This window comes from Lacerta agilis, chromosome 6 (genome assembly GCF_009819535.1).
Source record: "Lacerta agilis isolate rLacAgi1 chromosome 6, rLacAgi1.pri, whole genome shotgun sequence".
Taxonomy (NCBI): domain Eukaryota; kingdom Metazoa; phylum Chordata; class Lepidosauria; order Squamata; family Lacertidae; genus Lacerta; species Lacerta agilis.
This window is the reverse complement of record NC_046317.1, coordinates 88,154,829-88,171,622: the sequence shown is the minus strand read 5'-3', so window position 1 is coordinate 88,171,622 and position 16,794 is coordinate 88,154,829. Positions and strand designations below refer to the sequence as shown.

At 46.2% G+C, this 16,794-nt stretch overlaps 1 protein-coding gene across 1 annotated transcript; it reads right to left on the bottom strand.

The window, feature by feature from the left end:
• Positions 1–1,441: 1,441 nt before the first annotated feature.
• On the bottom strand, positions 1,442–14,191 carry PPDPF (pancreatic progenitor cell differentiation and proliferation factor). Its single transcript, XM_033153734.1, has 5 exons — positions 14,023–14,191; positions 8,834–8,924; positions 5,555–5,629; positions 3,146–3,242; positions 1,442–1,722 (listed from the first exon to the last, which is right to left on the bottom strand). The coding sequence occupies exons 2-5, from the start codon at positions 8,886–8,888 to the stop codon at positions 1,608–1,610; spliced, it is 342 nt and encodes a 113-aa protein (XP_033009625.1). The 5' UTR covers positions 8,889–8,924; positions 14,023–14,191; the 3' UTR covers positions 1,442–1,607.
• Between the last annotated feature and the right edge of the window lie 2,603 nt (positions 14,192–16,794).

Below are 16,794 nucleotides of genomic sequence, written 5' to 3'. Positions count from 1 at the left end.
TGGACCCCCTCCTCAAATGCCAGGGTTCATCCACACTTCTGCATGTGCTGTGCCTAGAAAGCACAAGTCCTGGCAGCTTGACCCACGCTTTCTAAGCATGGGCCCAAGGAGTTTCCCCTGTGCCCTGCTCCTTTCCAAGGGAAAACCCGCTCTTTAGTGACACATCAGAACAAATGGCAATCTGGAGGACACCCAGATTCCCGTTAGCTCCAATTGAGCACCAAAGAATAGTTCTTTTCCAGGGGGATTTCTGGAATAGCAAGTCTACCCACCCTGTTTACTTGAAACGAAAATGGGACAAGTTTGCACTGCAAGAGTGGGGCCTTAGCTCCATGGAAGAACATCTGCTTTGCACACAGATGTTTGGGTCCTTTGTTCGACCCCTGACTTTGGAGAGGTGGGTTGCTTCTGTGACGTGACAAACTTGCACATAATTCCTTTGAAAATGAAGCCCCTCATGTTTTCAGCGTTCAGAGAGCAAGCAGTGGCTTAGAAAGGCCCCCTTTTCATGCTCCTTGGGTGACTCGACACGAACCGTGCTGCAGTAATAGCAGCGGGTCTTTGACCCCTTGTGATGCCTCCTGTACTACAGTCCCTATCAAATGTAGAGGTCAAACCATGTTACCTGTGTTAGAGATTTCAGAGTTGCCTACGTGCAGAAATGCAGCTGTCTTATCTCCAAGCAATTAAGCAATTAGCTAGTGGGCAGAAAGCCCAGATCTGCTCTCTCTCAGACCCTTAGCAACGAGCTGTGATTGGTCAATTGAGTGCCTAAAGACTCAGCTCTGTGTGAGAACTGTGTGGTTAGTGTGTGGTGCAGGTGTTGGTGTGGGAAAGTGGTCAGTGTAGAGAGAGAGAGAGACAAGAGAGGAAAGATTTTATGTTTTGTTTCTTTTGTTTTGTAAAGTCTGTAAATAGTAACTTATGGATGCTAGTTGCTTCAATCAATAAATCCTGTATATAGTTATCCAGTGAGTTGCTGAGTTCTTGCGTTGAGCTGTCTAGTCAATTTCACAACAGCCAGAAGCTTCCAGAAAAGTCTGCGTCTAACTCTGCGGTGTCCAGGAATACGTTATACTCCTGACACTAAATCTTAAGAACCTGCACTAACGCTAAGTAACAAGGCAGCCCTGTATAGGGAAGCTTTTAGATGTTTGATGCTGTATTGTGCTTTTAATATTTTGTTGGGAGCTGACCAGAGTGGCTGGGGCAACCCAGTCCAGATGGACGTTTTTGCGCCTTCCGTTCGCAAGAGTACAAAGCCACACACGCAAGTGGTTTAAAAGGCTGCTCAGGATTTATTAGTTTCCATCAGACGAGTACAAAACAAGAATTAAGTGTTAACAAGGCATCGTTGGGTGGGGAGGGAGGAGTTAGAAGATGTAGCTGCACAAAAAAAAAGAAAGTTGTAGAAAAGGATGGTACAGAAGATTTCTCTCTCTTTTTTTTTTCCTTTTTAGTTGCCGTTTCTTGCTTTTATAAAAACCTACGTCTAAGGAGTACTCGAAGCAGCCTGTCCTACTCTACGGGGAAGGGGAGTGGAAAATGGGCTCTGCCTCCTAGCGTTCCAAGTCAGAAGCGTCTGGCCAGGGGGGGAGCCAGCCTCCTCACGCGGTGGGACCCGCGTTCGGCTTGCTGGGCTCGCTGGCGTGGCGCTTCCTCATCACGTCCTGAGCCAGGCCACATGTGATCATGCCGTTCGCCACCTGGAAAGTACCTGAGCTGGAAGGTCAAAGGGGAGAGAGAGAGAGAGATCAAAGGGTCAGAACAGCAGCACCGTCACTTGAGAATCACAGAATTGTAGAGTTGGAAGGGGACTGCGAGGATCATCTGGTCCAACCCCCCTGCAATGCAGGAATCCTTTGCCAAACGTGGGGCTCGAACCCACAACCCTGAGACTAAGGGTCTCACACTCTACCGATTAAGCAGTATTGTAGCTCACTTGCCCTGAAAGTGTACAGAGCAATCCTAAATGTGTATACTCAGGAGCCAAAACCCACCAAATTTGAATTACCTGTATTTTTCGCTCCTTAAGACACAGCTTTTTCCCTCCTAAAAAGTAAGGGGAAAGGTCTGTTCGTCTTATGGAGCGAATGTGTGGTCGATCGCTGGCTCCCTTTCCGGCCACAGCCCCTTGCCCAGGCCTCCATTGTTGAATGGTCTGCAGACGGAGGCTGTTTGTTTCCCCAGCGACATGTGACTGGCTGATTAGATTATCTGTCTGGAAACTGTAGAAACGGCTCCCTTTCCTTTCCTAAAGAAGCTGCAGAACTGTGAGTTGAACCCCATGAAAACGGGGCTTTTCCCCTTTGCAAAAGGAGCTGCACAACTGTGAGCTGATCCTCAAAAAACGGGGCTTTTCCCTTTGCAAAAGAAGCTGCAGAACTGTGAGTTGAACCCCACGAAAACGGGGCTTTTCCTCTTTGCAAAAGGAGCTGCACAACAGTGAGCTGATCCTCAATAAAACAGGGCTTTTCCCTTTGCAAAAGAAGCAGCACAACTTTGAGCTGATCCTCAAAAAAAACAACAACAGGGTTTTCCCCCTTTCCTCCTCTTGTTGTTGTACTCTGCTTGGGGAATTCGTTTTTTTAAGACAAATAAATAAATGGCCTCGGCACAGGGGACTAGAAGCTTGTGCTGCACGCAATTCTTCCCTCTCACCCAGCAATTGGATGCAGAAAAGCAGGTGTGGATTAAAAGCAGAGTTTGGATGGCCCTCTCTCATGGGTGCTTTCGTTGAGGTTCCTGCATTGGAGGGGGGTTGGACTAGATGATCCCTGGGGTCCCTGCCAACTCTATGATTCTGTAACAGATACAAATCTTTTACATTGCACACTCTCCACCCCTCCCCATATAGGACCGTATATAAGCATATGCCAATGTTGGAAATAAAATGCAACACTTAAATATTTTCCAAAGTTTAACTCAAACACTAATCTACACATTTAGGAAGTATATAGTCAGGAAGGACAAGGATTGAGCTAGTTACAGAATCAGTGAAGAACAGCGGGGCCGAGAAAACACTGCTTCCCAGATCTCCTACCCCAGTTACACGACTGTTCGTGATTTTCCAAGATCCCCACTTCAGATCCAAACACACACACGTGTGATATTCCATTTCCAATCTCGGCACAATTTCACTTACTTCTCTGGGGATTCCGACACAGTTGTCATTACTGGGTGGGTCGTCTTTCCAAAGAAGAAGCTGGCCCACCAGTGCCCAGGGTCAGACTTGGGGAGACCTATGAGAATGGACACAAGTGTCGCAGTCAGAAAATGGGGGCTCCTCTTCGATGTACACAAACTCCAGCTGGGGGAGAATTTGGCAGACAGATTGCTCACCGAAACAAGACGGTTTGAGCACATTTCATCAATCCTGGCCTGACTGCACTGGTTGCCAATTAATTTCCAGGCCCAACACAAAGTACTGGTTATGACGGATAAGCCTTAAACAGCTCAGGACTGCAATACCTCATGGACCGCCTCTCTCCATGTGAACAAACCTGGACCCCGTCATCATCATCTCAGGCCCTTCTTTGTGTGCCTCCTTCGCAAGAGGGTGGCAACACGAGAACAGGGCCTTTTCAGTAGTGGCCCCCACGTTTGCGGAATGCTCTCCCCAGGGAGCCTTGCCTGGTGCCTTTGTTACATATCTTTAGGCACGAGGCAAAAACAGTTTCTCTTCAACCAGGCATTTGGCACGGTGAACATTCTACGGTCTTGTAAATGTGTCTGTGGGAGGGAGCCTATTGGGCTGTTTTATTATGCATGTTGTGTTTTCATTGTGTGTGTGTGTGTGTGTGTGTGTGTGTGTACAGTGGTACCTCAGGTTACAGATGCTTCAGGTTACAGACTCCGCTAACCCAGAAATAGTACCTCGGGTTAAGAACTTTGCTTCAGGATGAGAACAGAAATGGATGAGAACAGCAGCAGCGGGAGGCCCCATTAGCTAAAGTGGTACCTCAGGTTAAGAACGGTTTCAGACCTCCAGAACAAATTAAGTTCTTAACCCGAGGTACCAGTGTGTGTGTGTGTGTGTGTGTGTGTGTGTGTGTCTCAGGGTGTTGTACAACAATATGCACATGACAAAATATAAAACCATAAATTTATGAGATTTATCAGGATGGCTAACCAGGGTACTCCTACGACAGAGGGAAACAAGCGATTTGGAGAAGGGAAGAAATATTTAGGCTCTTTATGATAATGTTTTGATTATATTATTATTAAGGTAGGAATTAGAAGTAATAACAGCAATAGTTTTACTAAGTTAAGAGAAAAAAAGATATAAAAAGTTAAGATTTGAAATAAGATTTTATGTGATAATAATAAGTTGAATGATATAAGTTGTATAAGATGTTTATTTGAAGATTAAGAAGTGTGGTGAATGAATGTTAAACTAGTTACAAAGTTACTAAAGTAGATTAGAAATTGAACGCAGAAGAGAGAACGGGGGAAGTCCCCCTAAATAAGATTCGAAATAAGAATTTAATTAATAGATTCCTGTGTTTCTGTGTTGTTGAGGTATGTATTAGTTTTTATTTTATTGTTATTAGTATTGTTTATTGCATTTGTTTTATATGTTGATTGAATGTTTTCATTTGTTGTTTTTTTATTTGTTATTTTTTATGTGGAAACACCAATAAATTCTTTTTTAAAAAAAGACAAAATATAAAACCAGAAGCAAAGTAATCGTTAAAATTTCCGGCTACTCAAAAGGTTTTAAATAGCAGCATTTGCCCGTGGGCATGAAAAAGTCTTCAGCAGAAGCAAAACCAAGGATGGCTTTATGAATCTCTGCTGGAAGAGTGCTCCACAGGAATGGGAACAGAGACACAAAATGCCTGGCTTGTAGTGGAAGCCAGCTGGGCTTCTACTAACAGCCCTTCTCTGGATGATCTCAGAGACTTATCTGAGATACAAGAGCTCAGGCGGTCCTTAAGGTACCCTGTACCCAAGTTCCACAAGAGCCCTGAACTTATAATAGTAGTAATTTAATAATTTTTTACTTGTACCCCGCCCATCTGGCTGGATCTCCCCAGCCACTCTGGGCGGCTTCCAACAAATATTAAAATACATTAAAATAACAAGGATGAGGAAGACATGCCCTTCTGATGTTGCTGAATTAAAACTTCCATCGCCCCTGGCCACAGGACTCCCACCAAGGGCAGACCTTGATGATATGCACGAGACCAAAATTTGCTGCCCTTCCCAAAGCTGGGAAGGAGGTACAAGGCTCTGGCAGGATCCTAGAGCCCATCTTCGTCCTTCCCAAAGCCCAGCAAGTGCTTGCCGGGCTTTAGGAAGGTGGGGGGGGAGGACTCTAGGACTTGCCACCCTCTTTCCCCCAAAGCTGGGCAAGTGGTCCCTGGGCACCTGGTGAACTGATAGGACTGCCCTAAAACTGCCTCTGCTCCCACACCTGTCAAGAGCAGAGGCCAAAGAGCGAGGCACTGCGGTCCAAGCCAGCACTCCAGAGAAACGGAATATGCATCCTAAAACGAACTTGCAGGCAACCCACAGCAAAGGTGACACCTTCAGAAGCAAAGATACTGACCTGGGTGGTGAGGGATGACTTCCCCATACTCTGCACTTCCACAGGAGCTGTTGCTGGAAGTGGAACCCAGACGCCCTGCAAGACAAGACATGATTTCGCCCCATTAGATCACCACGCGCCACAGTTCCCGCTGCAGCCGGGAAACGCGCAGGAATAACGCAAACCGCAGTGGAGCTCTCCCCATGCTCCCAACCGGGGCAGGGCCATATCTATTCATGACACGCCAATGTATCACGAGGCCTGAAATCAGGACGGAGCTACGTAGAAGCATTGTCTGGTTTCACAGCTTTTTCCACACTTGTGGTTTTTGCATAGCACACAGACACACGATATATCGCCCAGTCCTACTCCCAATGTGCACGGCGTGAACAACCATGTCAGAGACGCTTCATGAGGGTGATGGAATTGTAGTTCTGCGAGGGGTAAACTGCAGCTCCCATGATTCTTTGAGAGGAGCTGTGAGCTTTTAATCTGCATTAAAAATATGGAGTGGGTCCAACCCAGGGTGGATCATAGAATCAAAGAGTTGGAAGAGACCACAAGGGCCATCCAGTCCAACCCCCTGCCAAGCAGGAAACACCATCAAAGCATTCCTGACAGGTGGCTGTCAAGCCTCCGCTTAAAGACCTCCAAAGAAGGAGACTCCACCACACTCCTTGGTAGCAAATTCCACTGCCGAACAGCTCTCACTGTCAGGAAGTTCTTCCTAATGTTTAGGTGGAATCTTCTTTCTTGTAGTTTGAATCCATTGCCCCGTGTCCGCTTCTCTGGAGCAGCAGAAAACAGCCTTTCTCCCTCCTCTATATGACATCCTTTGATATATTTGAACATGGCTTTCATATCACCCCTTAACCTTCTCTTCTCCAGGCTAAACATACCCAACTCCCTAAGCCGTTCCTCATAAGGCATTGTTTCCAGGCCTTTGACCATTTTGGTTGATAAAAATCAACGATTTACAAAAAAAAAATTTAAATTGGATTTTTAAAAAATTTAAATTGGATTTTTAAAATAAAATGCTTTTGGAGGAAAAATCTTTCTAAATACAGTTTTCTACTTAAGTTACATTATAGTCCAAAGGCTATTCATCAGGAAATAAGGATTTGTTTTAAGTTTTTCATGTGTGCTAAAACTCAGTCTTAGGTTTGTTTTTTTTAAAAAAGGAATTGTTTAACCACATCAGTTAACTAACATGGATACATATGCTATAAGGTTAGTGTTTTAGTTAAATATATTGTTTAAATTGTTATTAAGGAAACAATTGTTTTTCTCCTTCCAATAAAGTACAGCAGAAAAGTTGCCCAAATATAAAAGTTAACTTATTAAACCTCACAGTCATTTCACAATTATCTGTCATTGTATTTCTAATAGTATAACCAAATCAGTAATTTTTGATATAACTGTAAAAACCACTCCGAAAATTTATTATTCCAAAAAATGATCTCGTAAATATTATTATACCAGCAAGAATGCGCCTTTCTGTAAAAAAACAAAAAAAATGTGATTTAAATCAAGTCTTACTGACTAGTGATTTAAATCCAACCCCAGTGCTGTGTTTCGTGGGAAGACCTTCTGAAACCAGGAAGGAAGGAGAGACCAAACACTACTTTTGTCTCTAGCAAGGACTTCCACTGGAAGCAGTGGTCAAAGCAACGGGAATCCAGATCCTTGCGGAGCGTTTGGCTTGCACAACCAAACAGCAGCTGCTCTCAAAACTCTCGCTGGCTAAAGAACTTGCATTCTCAAAACTGGAGCAGAGAGGAGACCCCACCTCTCCAAGGAGACCACTTTTCCCTTACTGGTTTCTCCTGCAGCACCAGCCCTGCTACACTTTTAGAGGAGCACACTGGGCTCGGAGCCCAGAGAGAGACAAAAGAGGACATTCAGCCTCCCGTCCAAAAAAACCCACAGGCTTTGTTTAGCAGAACCGTTGGAGCTGACCTTTTATGGGGGCTCGGCTCCAACGCAGCAGCGCCTTCTCCCTCTGCAAGAACGTTTAGGAAGGTTCCCTCGAAGGGAATAAAATGCTGGGAGGATGTTGAATTGAGAAGTGGCGCCCGCGAGCTCGAGGCCCCTGGCAGGCAGCGTAATTCAAGACACCCAGAGAGGTTTGGAGAAGCCGGCAAGCAGGTGTCTTCTTCTCCCTCCACTTATTCCCTGCTCCAGACTCACCCCGGTGCAAGCCATAGGAACGTCTGCCCTCTCCCACAAGCTATCTGCGCATGATTGTGGTGAATGCAAGGAGAATCTTTTCTAGCCAGTCCCTATCCATTTGTGGGCGCTGGGCTCCGAACACCCTGGGGGGCTATTAAGAAAGAACCAGGAGGCCCACAGCATCGTGGTCTTGTAATAAAATAGCCCACCAACAGGGGTCTTTTTATTCTTCTTCTTCTTTTTCTAAGATGATAAAAAGGTCCTTTGCAAAAAGCATGAACTGATGGGTGATTTACTGATGGTGTTATTTGTGCATATTGTTTTCCCCTCTATTTATTCTTCTTTAATTTTACTTCATTCCACACCTTTATTATTACTATTATCATCATCATCATGATCAGTTACATTTATATATCGCCTTTTTCATCTAAGGAGCTCAAGCAAGGTGGCTGGCATACATGGTTCTCCTCCCCATTTCATCCTCACAACGACCCTGCGAGGTAGGTTAGGCTAAGCAGCAGTGACTAGCCCAAGGTCTCCCAGGGCTGAGTGGGGATTCGAACTCTGGTCTCCCCGGTCACAGTCCAACACCCAAACCATTAGAGCATGGGTAGGCAAACTAAGGCCCAGGGGCCGGATCCGGTCCAATCGCCTTCTAAATCTGGCCCACTGACAGTCTGGGAATCAGCATGTTTTTACATGAGTAGAATGTGTGCTTTTATTTAAAATGCATCTCTGGGTTATTTGTGGGGCATAGGAATTCGTTCATTTCCACCCCCCTCCAAAATATAGTCTGGCCCCCCCACAAGGTCTGAGGGACAGTGGACTGCCCCCCTGCTGAAAAAGTTTGCTGACCCCTGCATTAGAGTAGTCCAGCTGCTTTGGAACAATAATTCCTATCATCCCTGACCACTGCTCCTGCTAGCTAGGGATGATGTGAGTTGTAGTAAAAAAAAAACAGCTGGAGACTCGAGTCTGGGAAACCCTGATCTAGCCCTGCAGCACTGACTCTTACGAGGCATGAAGCGCAAGTATTTCTCAGCCCCACAACCAAAGGTCCTCCTGGAGACGCCTAGGGTTCCCTCTGGAGCTTACTCTGCACAACCCGCACCCGTTCCCCGTTCTTACTTCGGTAGTAGTCGTGGGTTGCCACAAGCGAGCCGCTTGACGGGATTGCTGCCATGTTTCTTTGTCTTCGTTCTTGTGCAAGTTGTAAACCCTGGGAGACAAAACAAAGAGCCTGTCGTCAGGGTGCGGGAAGTAGCCGTAGTAAAGAGAGACCCCAACCTGAAAGGCCATGGTACCATCCGCAGCAGCACAACCGGACGCCTTCGTCTGCCCCAGCTGCAGCAAAACATGTCTCTCCCCTATCGGTCTCTACAGCCACAGCAGGCGCTGCAACCGTCCAACAGCTTGCGCTCACCCCCAAAGATGCACTCCTCCCGAGACAGACAGATGCCAAGCAACCTGGTGCCCTCTGCATTTTTGGGGTTACAATTCCCCCTCAGTCCCAGGCCAGTACAGGCCACTTTAAAGGGCAAGGTTTGCTTCCATGCTTTTCAAAAGGCATCAGTTGGTTAAAGCCGCGCACAAACACCCACCATGCAAAGACCACCTGTGTGAGCTCTGCTCAAGATGCAAGAAGCTGTCTGCCCAAACCGTGTGAGCCAGGTGGGGACCAAGAACCTGTGGTCCTCTGCTTGCAGCTAGACTACAGCTCCCATCATCCCTGACCAAGCTGGCTGGGACCGAGGGGAGAGCGAGGCTCTTAACAAAATCTGGAGCGCCTGAAGTTCCCCATCCCTGGAGGGCACTGAACATTTCACCACATCCCAGCATTGCTAACTGGCTAGAGCAGTGTGGGTTAAGTTTGCACCTGAATCGGAAACGCAGCACTGAAGAGGGCAGGGCAGTATCCGTTCCAGGCTGCTCAGTGAGTGATCTGATCTGTTTGCCCACCTGGCCCCGTGGCAAGTTTGCAGGGCATGGGGTAAAACGGGTCTGTACTGGTCTATAGCGCATGAGAAGAGTCCCTGCCTCCAGTTCTGCATGGCATGGTTTTCTCGAAGTTGAGTTTGTTACACAAGAACCTCTTTGAGCAGCATTTTTCCGGAGCGCTCGCCAGAGGTTTCATGCTGCGGCAGCACATTCCACAACAAAACTGCAAGCATTGGTGGAGATGGCACGTGGGCAGGGACCGAAGCGAAACTCCAGAACACACTTGGCACAGCCAAGCCTCCGAAAGCAGACAGGCTCACAACAGCCAGCTGCTGGGGGAAGGAGTAAGCTGCCTGTAATCCAGCTTCCATGAGGGAAGAAACAGTTGTCAGTTCGGCCTGGTTTTGCACCTGTGCCTGTTACCAAACCCTCCTCTATTGGTCTGTTGTTTTTATTGTTATTAGGTATCTTGTGGTTTTCTATCTTGATTTTATTCTGCGAACCACCGGGTACAGGGCGGTATATAAATTCAATAAATATTAATAATTTATCCACATTTCCTGCCTGTGCCGAGAAGCAAGCAGAAGGAAAGATCAGCTGAAAAGTGCAAATAACACGGGGAAGAGAGAACAAGATCATGAAGCAGCAGGGATGAATTTTACATGACAATTTGTTTTTGTTTTGTTTTTGTTTTTCAAAAATTTATTGGTTTTTTAACAAAACACAAACAAACTACACATACAACAAAAAAGGGAAAAAACATTATGACAATATACAAAACAAATAAGACTAATAAAAACATTTATATCTATCTAACCTTCTTTTAAAACATTGTAAGTTGACTTCCTCATGCCCTCTCCGTCTGCTTCCCTTGTAAATCATATTGTAATTTCTTTACCTTTTTCTATTCTCATATTAATACACAAATAAACTACTCTTATTTAATAATCTTAACATTATTTCATCTATAACTATCACTTATCTAACTTCAATATCAAATTTTATGTGACAATTTGAATCTGCCAACCCGTATTTTGGGTATAGAATTAAACTGACACTTTTGTCTGTATTTAGTATTTGGCTAACTTATTTTTCAAGAGGTAGGGCAGGAGCTACCAGTTCCTAGCAACCTTTTCATCAGGTCCAGACTATCTAACAGGAACGGTCAAAACACATTGGGCAACTCGGGAGAAAAATTAGCCTGCTGTGCACAAAAGAGTAAACAGTAATCTTGGCTGGCTTGCTTCGTAGTTCCCTCTCAAACACTTAAGATAGTGGAGTGAAATCTGGTATGTATAAAAAACATTTGAACATTTCAAGCTTGGATACAAATTCAGGCCCTGAACCTAATTCAAGGGTGTGGTGATGGTAGGATTTTTGTAGTAATAACCCATGCCGCCTCTTGATTTAGCAGTTCGCATTTAGTGGAGAAAGTGGGGGCTCAGCCACACTAAAACATTTAAACCACATGGCTCCCCCCCAAAGAATCCTGGGAATTGTAGTTTGTTATGGGTGCGGGAAATTGCAGCTACAGTTCCCAACAATCTTTGGGGAGAAGCCATGTGCTTTATGGTGTTGATGTGACGTTATTCTTCTGGAAGCCTGTAATGTAAATATGACCAAAGAAAATGTGCTAGTGCTAGAATGTAATATTTCCTATATAATTTCACTCATTAGAACCCCTTTCGCAAACTTGCTGGACTACAACAGGCATAGGCAAACTTGGCCCTCCAGATGTTTTTGGACTACAACTCCCATCATCCCTAGCTATCAGGACCAGTGGTAGGAGATGATGGGAGTTGTAGCCCCAAAACATCAGGAGGGCCGGGTTTGCCTATGCCTGTTGTAGTCCAGCAAGTTTGCAAAAGGGGTTCTATGCCTGGACTACAACTCCCAACAGCCCCAGCCAAAGTTTTTTTCTGCATGGAGGACTCACACAAATCGGACTAAGATGTTCCCTGTGGAAACACATAACAAATTTAAAAACTTTAGTTTGGTTTGTTTTGGCACCCCCTTATGCAGGGCTTTACTTTTTCCAAAGGACTGAAACAGCATTATTCCCTCACTTGTAGAGAACAATGTTTTGTTGTGTTGCGGATTTTATTTTATAGGTATCAGGTTTCTATTGTTTAACATTTTTGTACAGCCAACTTGAAAGCAGAGTAATATATATATATATATATATATATATATATATATATATATATATATGTAGAACACACAAACAAACCGAAAAAGTTAAAAAAGGGGGTGCACCATTTGGGTGAGGGGTCAAGTCTGTCCCTGTGACCTTGGCCATTAAGAAGCCCCACTGGGTTCTCCTAGACGTAGTCCCAGACGTTGATTTGAATAAGCAAAACTTCTCTTAAGCCAACAAAAGCCATTCTCTGCAAAAGCCAGTCTCCTTTAATTTGAACCCCCCCCCCCCCTTTTTTAACTTTAGGGGTTTTTGCATATTACCACACTGTAAACTATCAAGAGACTAACATGGAACATTATTAGTCTATTGTTTTGGTAAAGAGCAGAGGACACGAGGCATTAAATGAGTCAAAACCACCAACAGGGAATCAGAGATCTGGTTTATACTAGTTTACACACACACACACACACACACAATCCTGCTCTCTCTTGTCAGAACAGACTCCCGCATTCCCAGTTCCTTTCAAGTGGAAAGATTCTGGGCTACAAAATGCACTCAGACAGAAGCACACGCTAAACTCTCCCCCCCCTCCCATCTCAAGTAAAATAATTTGAGATTTTTGCGGGGTAGGGGGAACCGAACACCACATTCAATTGACTCAGGAGAGCGGGTGGACAGATCCTCCCTTCCTTTGTGCCTTTCTACATAATGTTCTCATATGTCTTTTGTGTGTGCGCGTTTAGCGGGTGGGGGAAGTCTTCCACAGCCAAGCAGCCCAAATCCGGACTGAACTGGCTCGCTGCTGCGTCTGCAACCTACACATATAGAAACCTCCTTCCTGAAACCCCAGCCTTTGCAGTCGAAACGCACAAGCTGGGCGCGTGTCGCTTTTGTGCGCTGAAACAGCACTTCGGGACATGGAGGAGGAAGCGGGGGGGGGGGAACAGATGTAGAAACAAATTATGCAAAAGGAGCCGAATTTTGGCGTCGGTGCCCCCGAGTGTTTGCTCTCAGCCAATATGGCCACAAAACCACCACATGCAGGCAGGATTGCTGCACAGCTGTCAGGCAGCGAAAGGCGGCGACTTGAAAAGGAGCGGACGGATAAATATTAAGTTCCACCAGCGGAAGAGAAAACGCAAAGAAAACTACCGCCCGAGTGGTGGCAGCTGGGTTACAGGTAATAAAATTTAAAAGGTTTCCAGTCCACGCTGCCCCCCCGCCCATTAAGGCGGTGGTCGGCAGGCCGCGAGAAAGGGCGGAGACCCGAAAGGAACGTTGAGACCCGGGAATGGAACGCTGAGACCCGGGAATGGAACGTTCATCCAAAGAGTAGAACGTTCATCCAAAGAGTAGAACGTTCACTCTTTTTGTATAGAGCGGATGCAGAGTTCAGTAAGTAAACAATCACGCCCTTACGGTTTACCAAAACAATCTCCCCTTTCCCGAAGCGATTCCCTTAACTACTTGAACGATCGAAATCTGCACATTCCTCCCAATTTTCAGTACATCAACACATTTTAAAAGTTGGCAGGAGCTATAAAGCAAAGGTCGCTTCCACACACACACCCCGGCGCCCCCCCCCCCCTCGCAGCAGTCGAGCAAGCCGCCATAACCCGAGGCGCTGGCTGCTTTAGCCAAAAACAGATCGGCGTTTTCGAATTTCACAACTTCTCCAGCACTTTTTACAGCCGGGTCCTGCTCGGAACTACGTCTCGCCACCGCCTCCAATAAGGGCTTCTGTTGCAAACCTAATTAAGCGCCGCTTACATGCGATCAAATCGCATTGACCTCAGTGGGATTTTCTGAGTCGCCGTGTATTTCGAACCGAGCCTCTCCAGCCTTTCACTTGCCAAGAGGGTTTAAAATCAGACGGCGCTTAAGCGGGAGTGTTACTATCTTTCAAATAAAAATAAATTACAAAACCCCCAAAGGTAAGCCAGCGAAGCTTCCCTCTGAAGTGTCCTCCCCCTCCCCTCAGGCTTCAGCAGGCTGAATTTTCGGGGGGGGGGGAGAGAGAAATAAATAAAAACAGCATGCAAGCGATTTAAAGGATTTAAATTTAAATCCACGCAATTACGCGCAACGCTCATGCCCCCAAGATAAATATGCTTTTTTTAAAAAAAAAATTAAACAGCGGAAGCTCACAGATCTTCGAGCGAGAAGAGCATTGCTGCATGGCGGCCAGAGAAAGAAAGGGAGAGAGAGAGAGAGAGAGAGAGAGAGAGGTTTTTTTTACCTTTAAGACTTAACGCTGCGCTCAGCAAAATCCCAGCAGCTTCAGACCACAAGTGACCTGGCTCAGGGGGATAAACGCTAGGCGACGGAGCCCATTTGAAAAGGAGATATTGGGAGTACACTCCACGTCCACAAAAAAACACAGAGGCGTATATGGATTTAAGGGCTGGGACTGCCGCTGCGGCGCTTTATATAGGGTCGGCCAGCCTGGCTACGTCAGCTCAGGTGACGCCTCCATCCCCAAAACGGGGCGGAGAGGAGGGTCGGATGAGCTAATCGGGGTGAAACACACGAGCTGGGCTGGGCTGGGCTGGGCTGCGGCGTCTGCCCTCCTCGCCTTTTCCGAGCGAACAATAGGACAAGCGCAACTTCAGGCGGAGGCACACGCTACGTGCGAAATTGGGAAGGAAACCACGACCGCAGCTTCTGTTAATAAGCATAAATGAAAAGAACTAGGCTCCCCCCCCCAAAAAAAACTCCTGGGAAATGTGGTTCGTTAAAGGTGCTCGGAACGGTGCGGTAAACTACAGTTCCCAGGATTCTTTGTTTTTTCCGGGGGTGGGGGTAGAGCACCATGCACTTTTAAGTACATTGTGTGAACGTGGCCTTGTACTCATTAGGAAAGACTGCTGAAAAACGGTGACATCCTTGGCATGCTGTTGGTTTCTCCCAAGGAATCCTGGGAGTTGTAGTTTACCCCTCCCAGAGCTATACTTCCTGGCACCCTTAAACTGCAGTTCCCAGGATTCTAGGACTATCCTCTGAAAAAAACCAGAACACATGGACACCTTATTTTGAGGTGCAGTTCAAAATGCCAGTGCTTTCTCTTCTGCGAATCAGAATCAGAAAACACTAGATTTGGAAGGGACCCCAAAGGGTCATCTAGCTCAACCCCCTGCAATGCAGGAATACGTCCTCCATATCAGTCGGCCTGGGTGTCAAGTTCACCTTCGGAGGAGGAGCTGCTTTTGCAGACCAAGGCAAGGCAGGTGTGAGGGCCAGTTGTGGAACATTTTCTCCTGGGACGTTTGCCTGGGACTTGCTGCCCTTATCTTTTTGCTGCCAGAAAAACAAAATATTACTGATACCTTTTTATTTGTTCAGGCAACACCAAGTTAAGTCCTCTTTGTTCCAGCAGGTTTTTGGAACACTTGAGAGGAGGGGAGTCACATTCAGTGCTAGCTGTTCTGTTGTATCACATCTGAGGCCTAATTTCACCCCAAATAACAGGCTTCTCTCGTCTGTTTTATTTCCTGCTTCCTCCTGCTGCTTCACTGCGCACAGGCCCACAAATGCTGCCTCTCTCTCTCTCTCTCTCTCTCTCTCTTTTGTTAGATGTCCTGGGCTCATCATCATCGACACCATAGAAGAAGATTGTGCTAGTATTTGCACCGTTCATCTCAATCTATTGATTGAATTTTATACAGTTGCATTTAGCAACATAGGAAGCTGCGGCCTTATGCTGAGGCTGCCTGCATTTAAAACACACCCATTTCCCCCCAAATAAACCTGGGCTCTTAGGGGGAAATAATGTGCTATGAATATATGGTCCATGTGCAGTCAGACCATTGCCCCATCTGGCTCTGCAAAGAAACCTGGGAATTGTAGTTCACCCCTCGCACAGATACAGTTCCCAGTGCCCTCAACAAACTACAGTTCCCAGGGTTCTTAGGTGGAAATAATGTGCTTTAAATGCATGGTGTGTACGCATTCATGTCACTGGTCCATGCAGCTCAGTACAGTGCACTCTGGCTGGCAGCTGCTCTCCAGGGTTTCAGATGGGGGGGGCAGAGGTTTCTCTCCCAGGCTTACCTGGAGACGCCAGAGATTGAAACTTGGACCTCCTGCATGCATTTCAGGTGCTCTGCCATTGGGCTAGAGCAGGCTTCCTCAAACTCAGCCCTCCATATGTTTTTTTTGGCCTACAACTCCCATGATCCCTAGCTAACAGGACCAGTGGTCAGGGATGATGGGAATTGTAGTCTCAAAACATCTGGAGGGCCGAGGTTGAGGAAGCCTGAGCTAGAGCCCCTCCTGGTTTTTTTCTGAAAAGGGGGACGGAAATCTCGAAATAAATAAGGGGTGGGTGTTTTGACCTCCAGGGCAGGTCTTGCCCACGAGCCCCAAAGCATCTCCCCTTCCTCATTAACGTCAAGTGGGATAGCTCAGTTGGTAGAGCATGAGGATCTTAATCTCAAGGGCTATGAGTTCAAGTCCCACCTTGAGGCAAGAGATTCATGCATTGCTAAGAAGAGCTTCAGGGTCCCCATCTTGGTTTTGCAGCTACCATTTTTTTTTTTAATCAGTAAGTCTGGTAAACATCAAGGAAACGAAACGTCTCAAGTAACACCATGTACTTGGCACACGCCTGCAAACACACACAAAGAACCCTCATCGAGAGAGGGTAACAAATTGTGTCGAGCTGGAGAACTGGATAAACTCTGGGCCCTGCCAGGACATGAAAGGGTACATTAATCATCATAATATGACATGCATGGGACTTGAAAGCAAAACAACCCAATTAGTTATCTCTTGCTTTTGCAGAGTCGCTTTCCCCGACCCGGCAAATTTCAGTCCTGCAAACAGGCCCAAATTGCAAGCAGGCAATTTGGATCCTGGTGGATAGAACAGAATAATAGAATAGAATCATGGAAGGGCCCCCAGGGCTCATCTAGTCCAACCCCCTGCAATGCAGGAATCAAGTTTGTTTTAAAAAGGAACCAAGCTCGAAGGATCTCAAGGCTGTGTCGGTGGTTGTCCTCCTCATTTAATC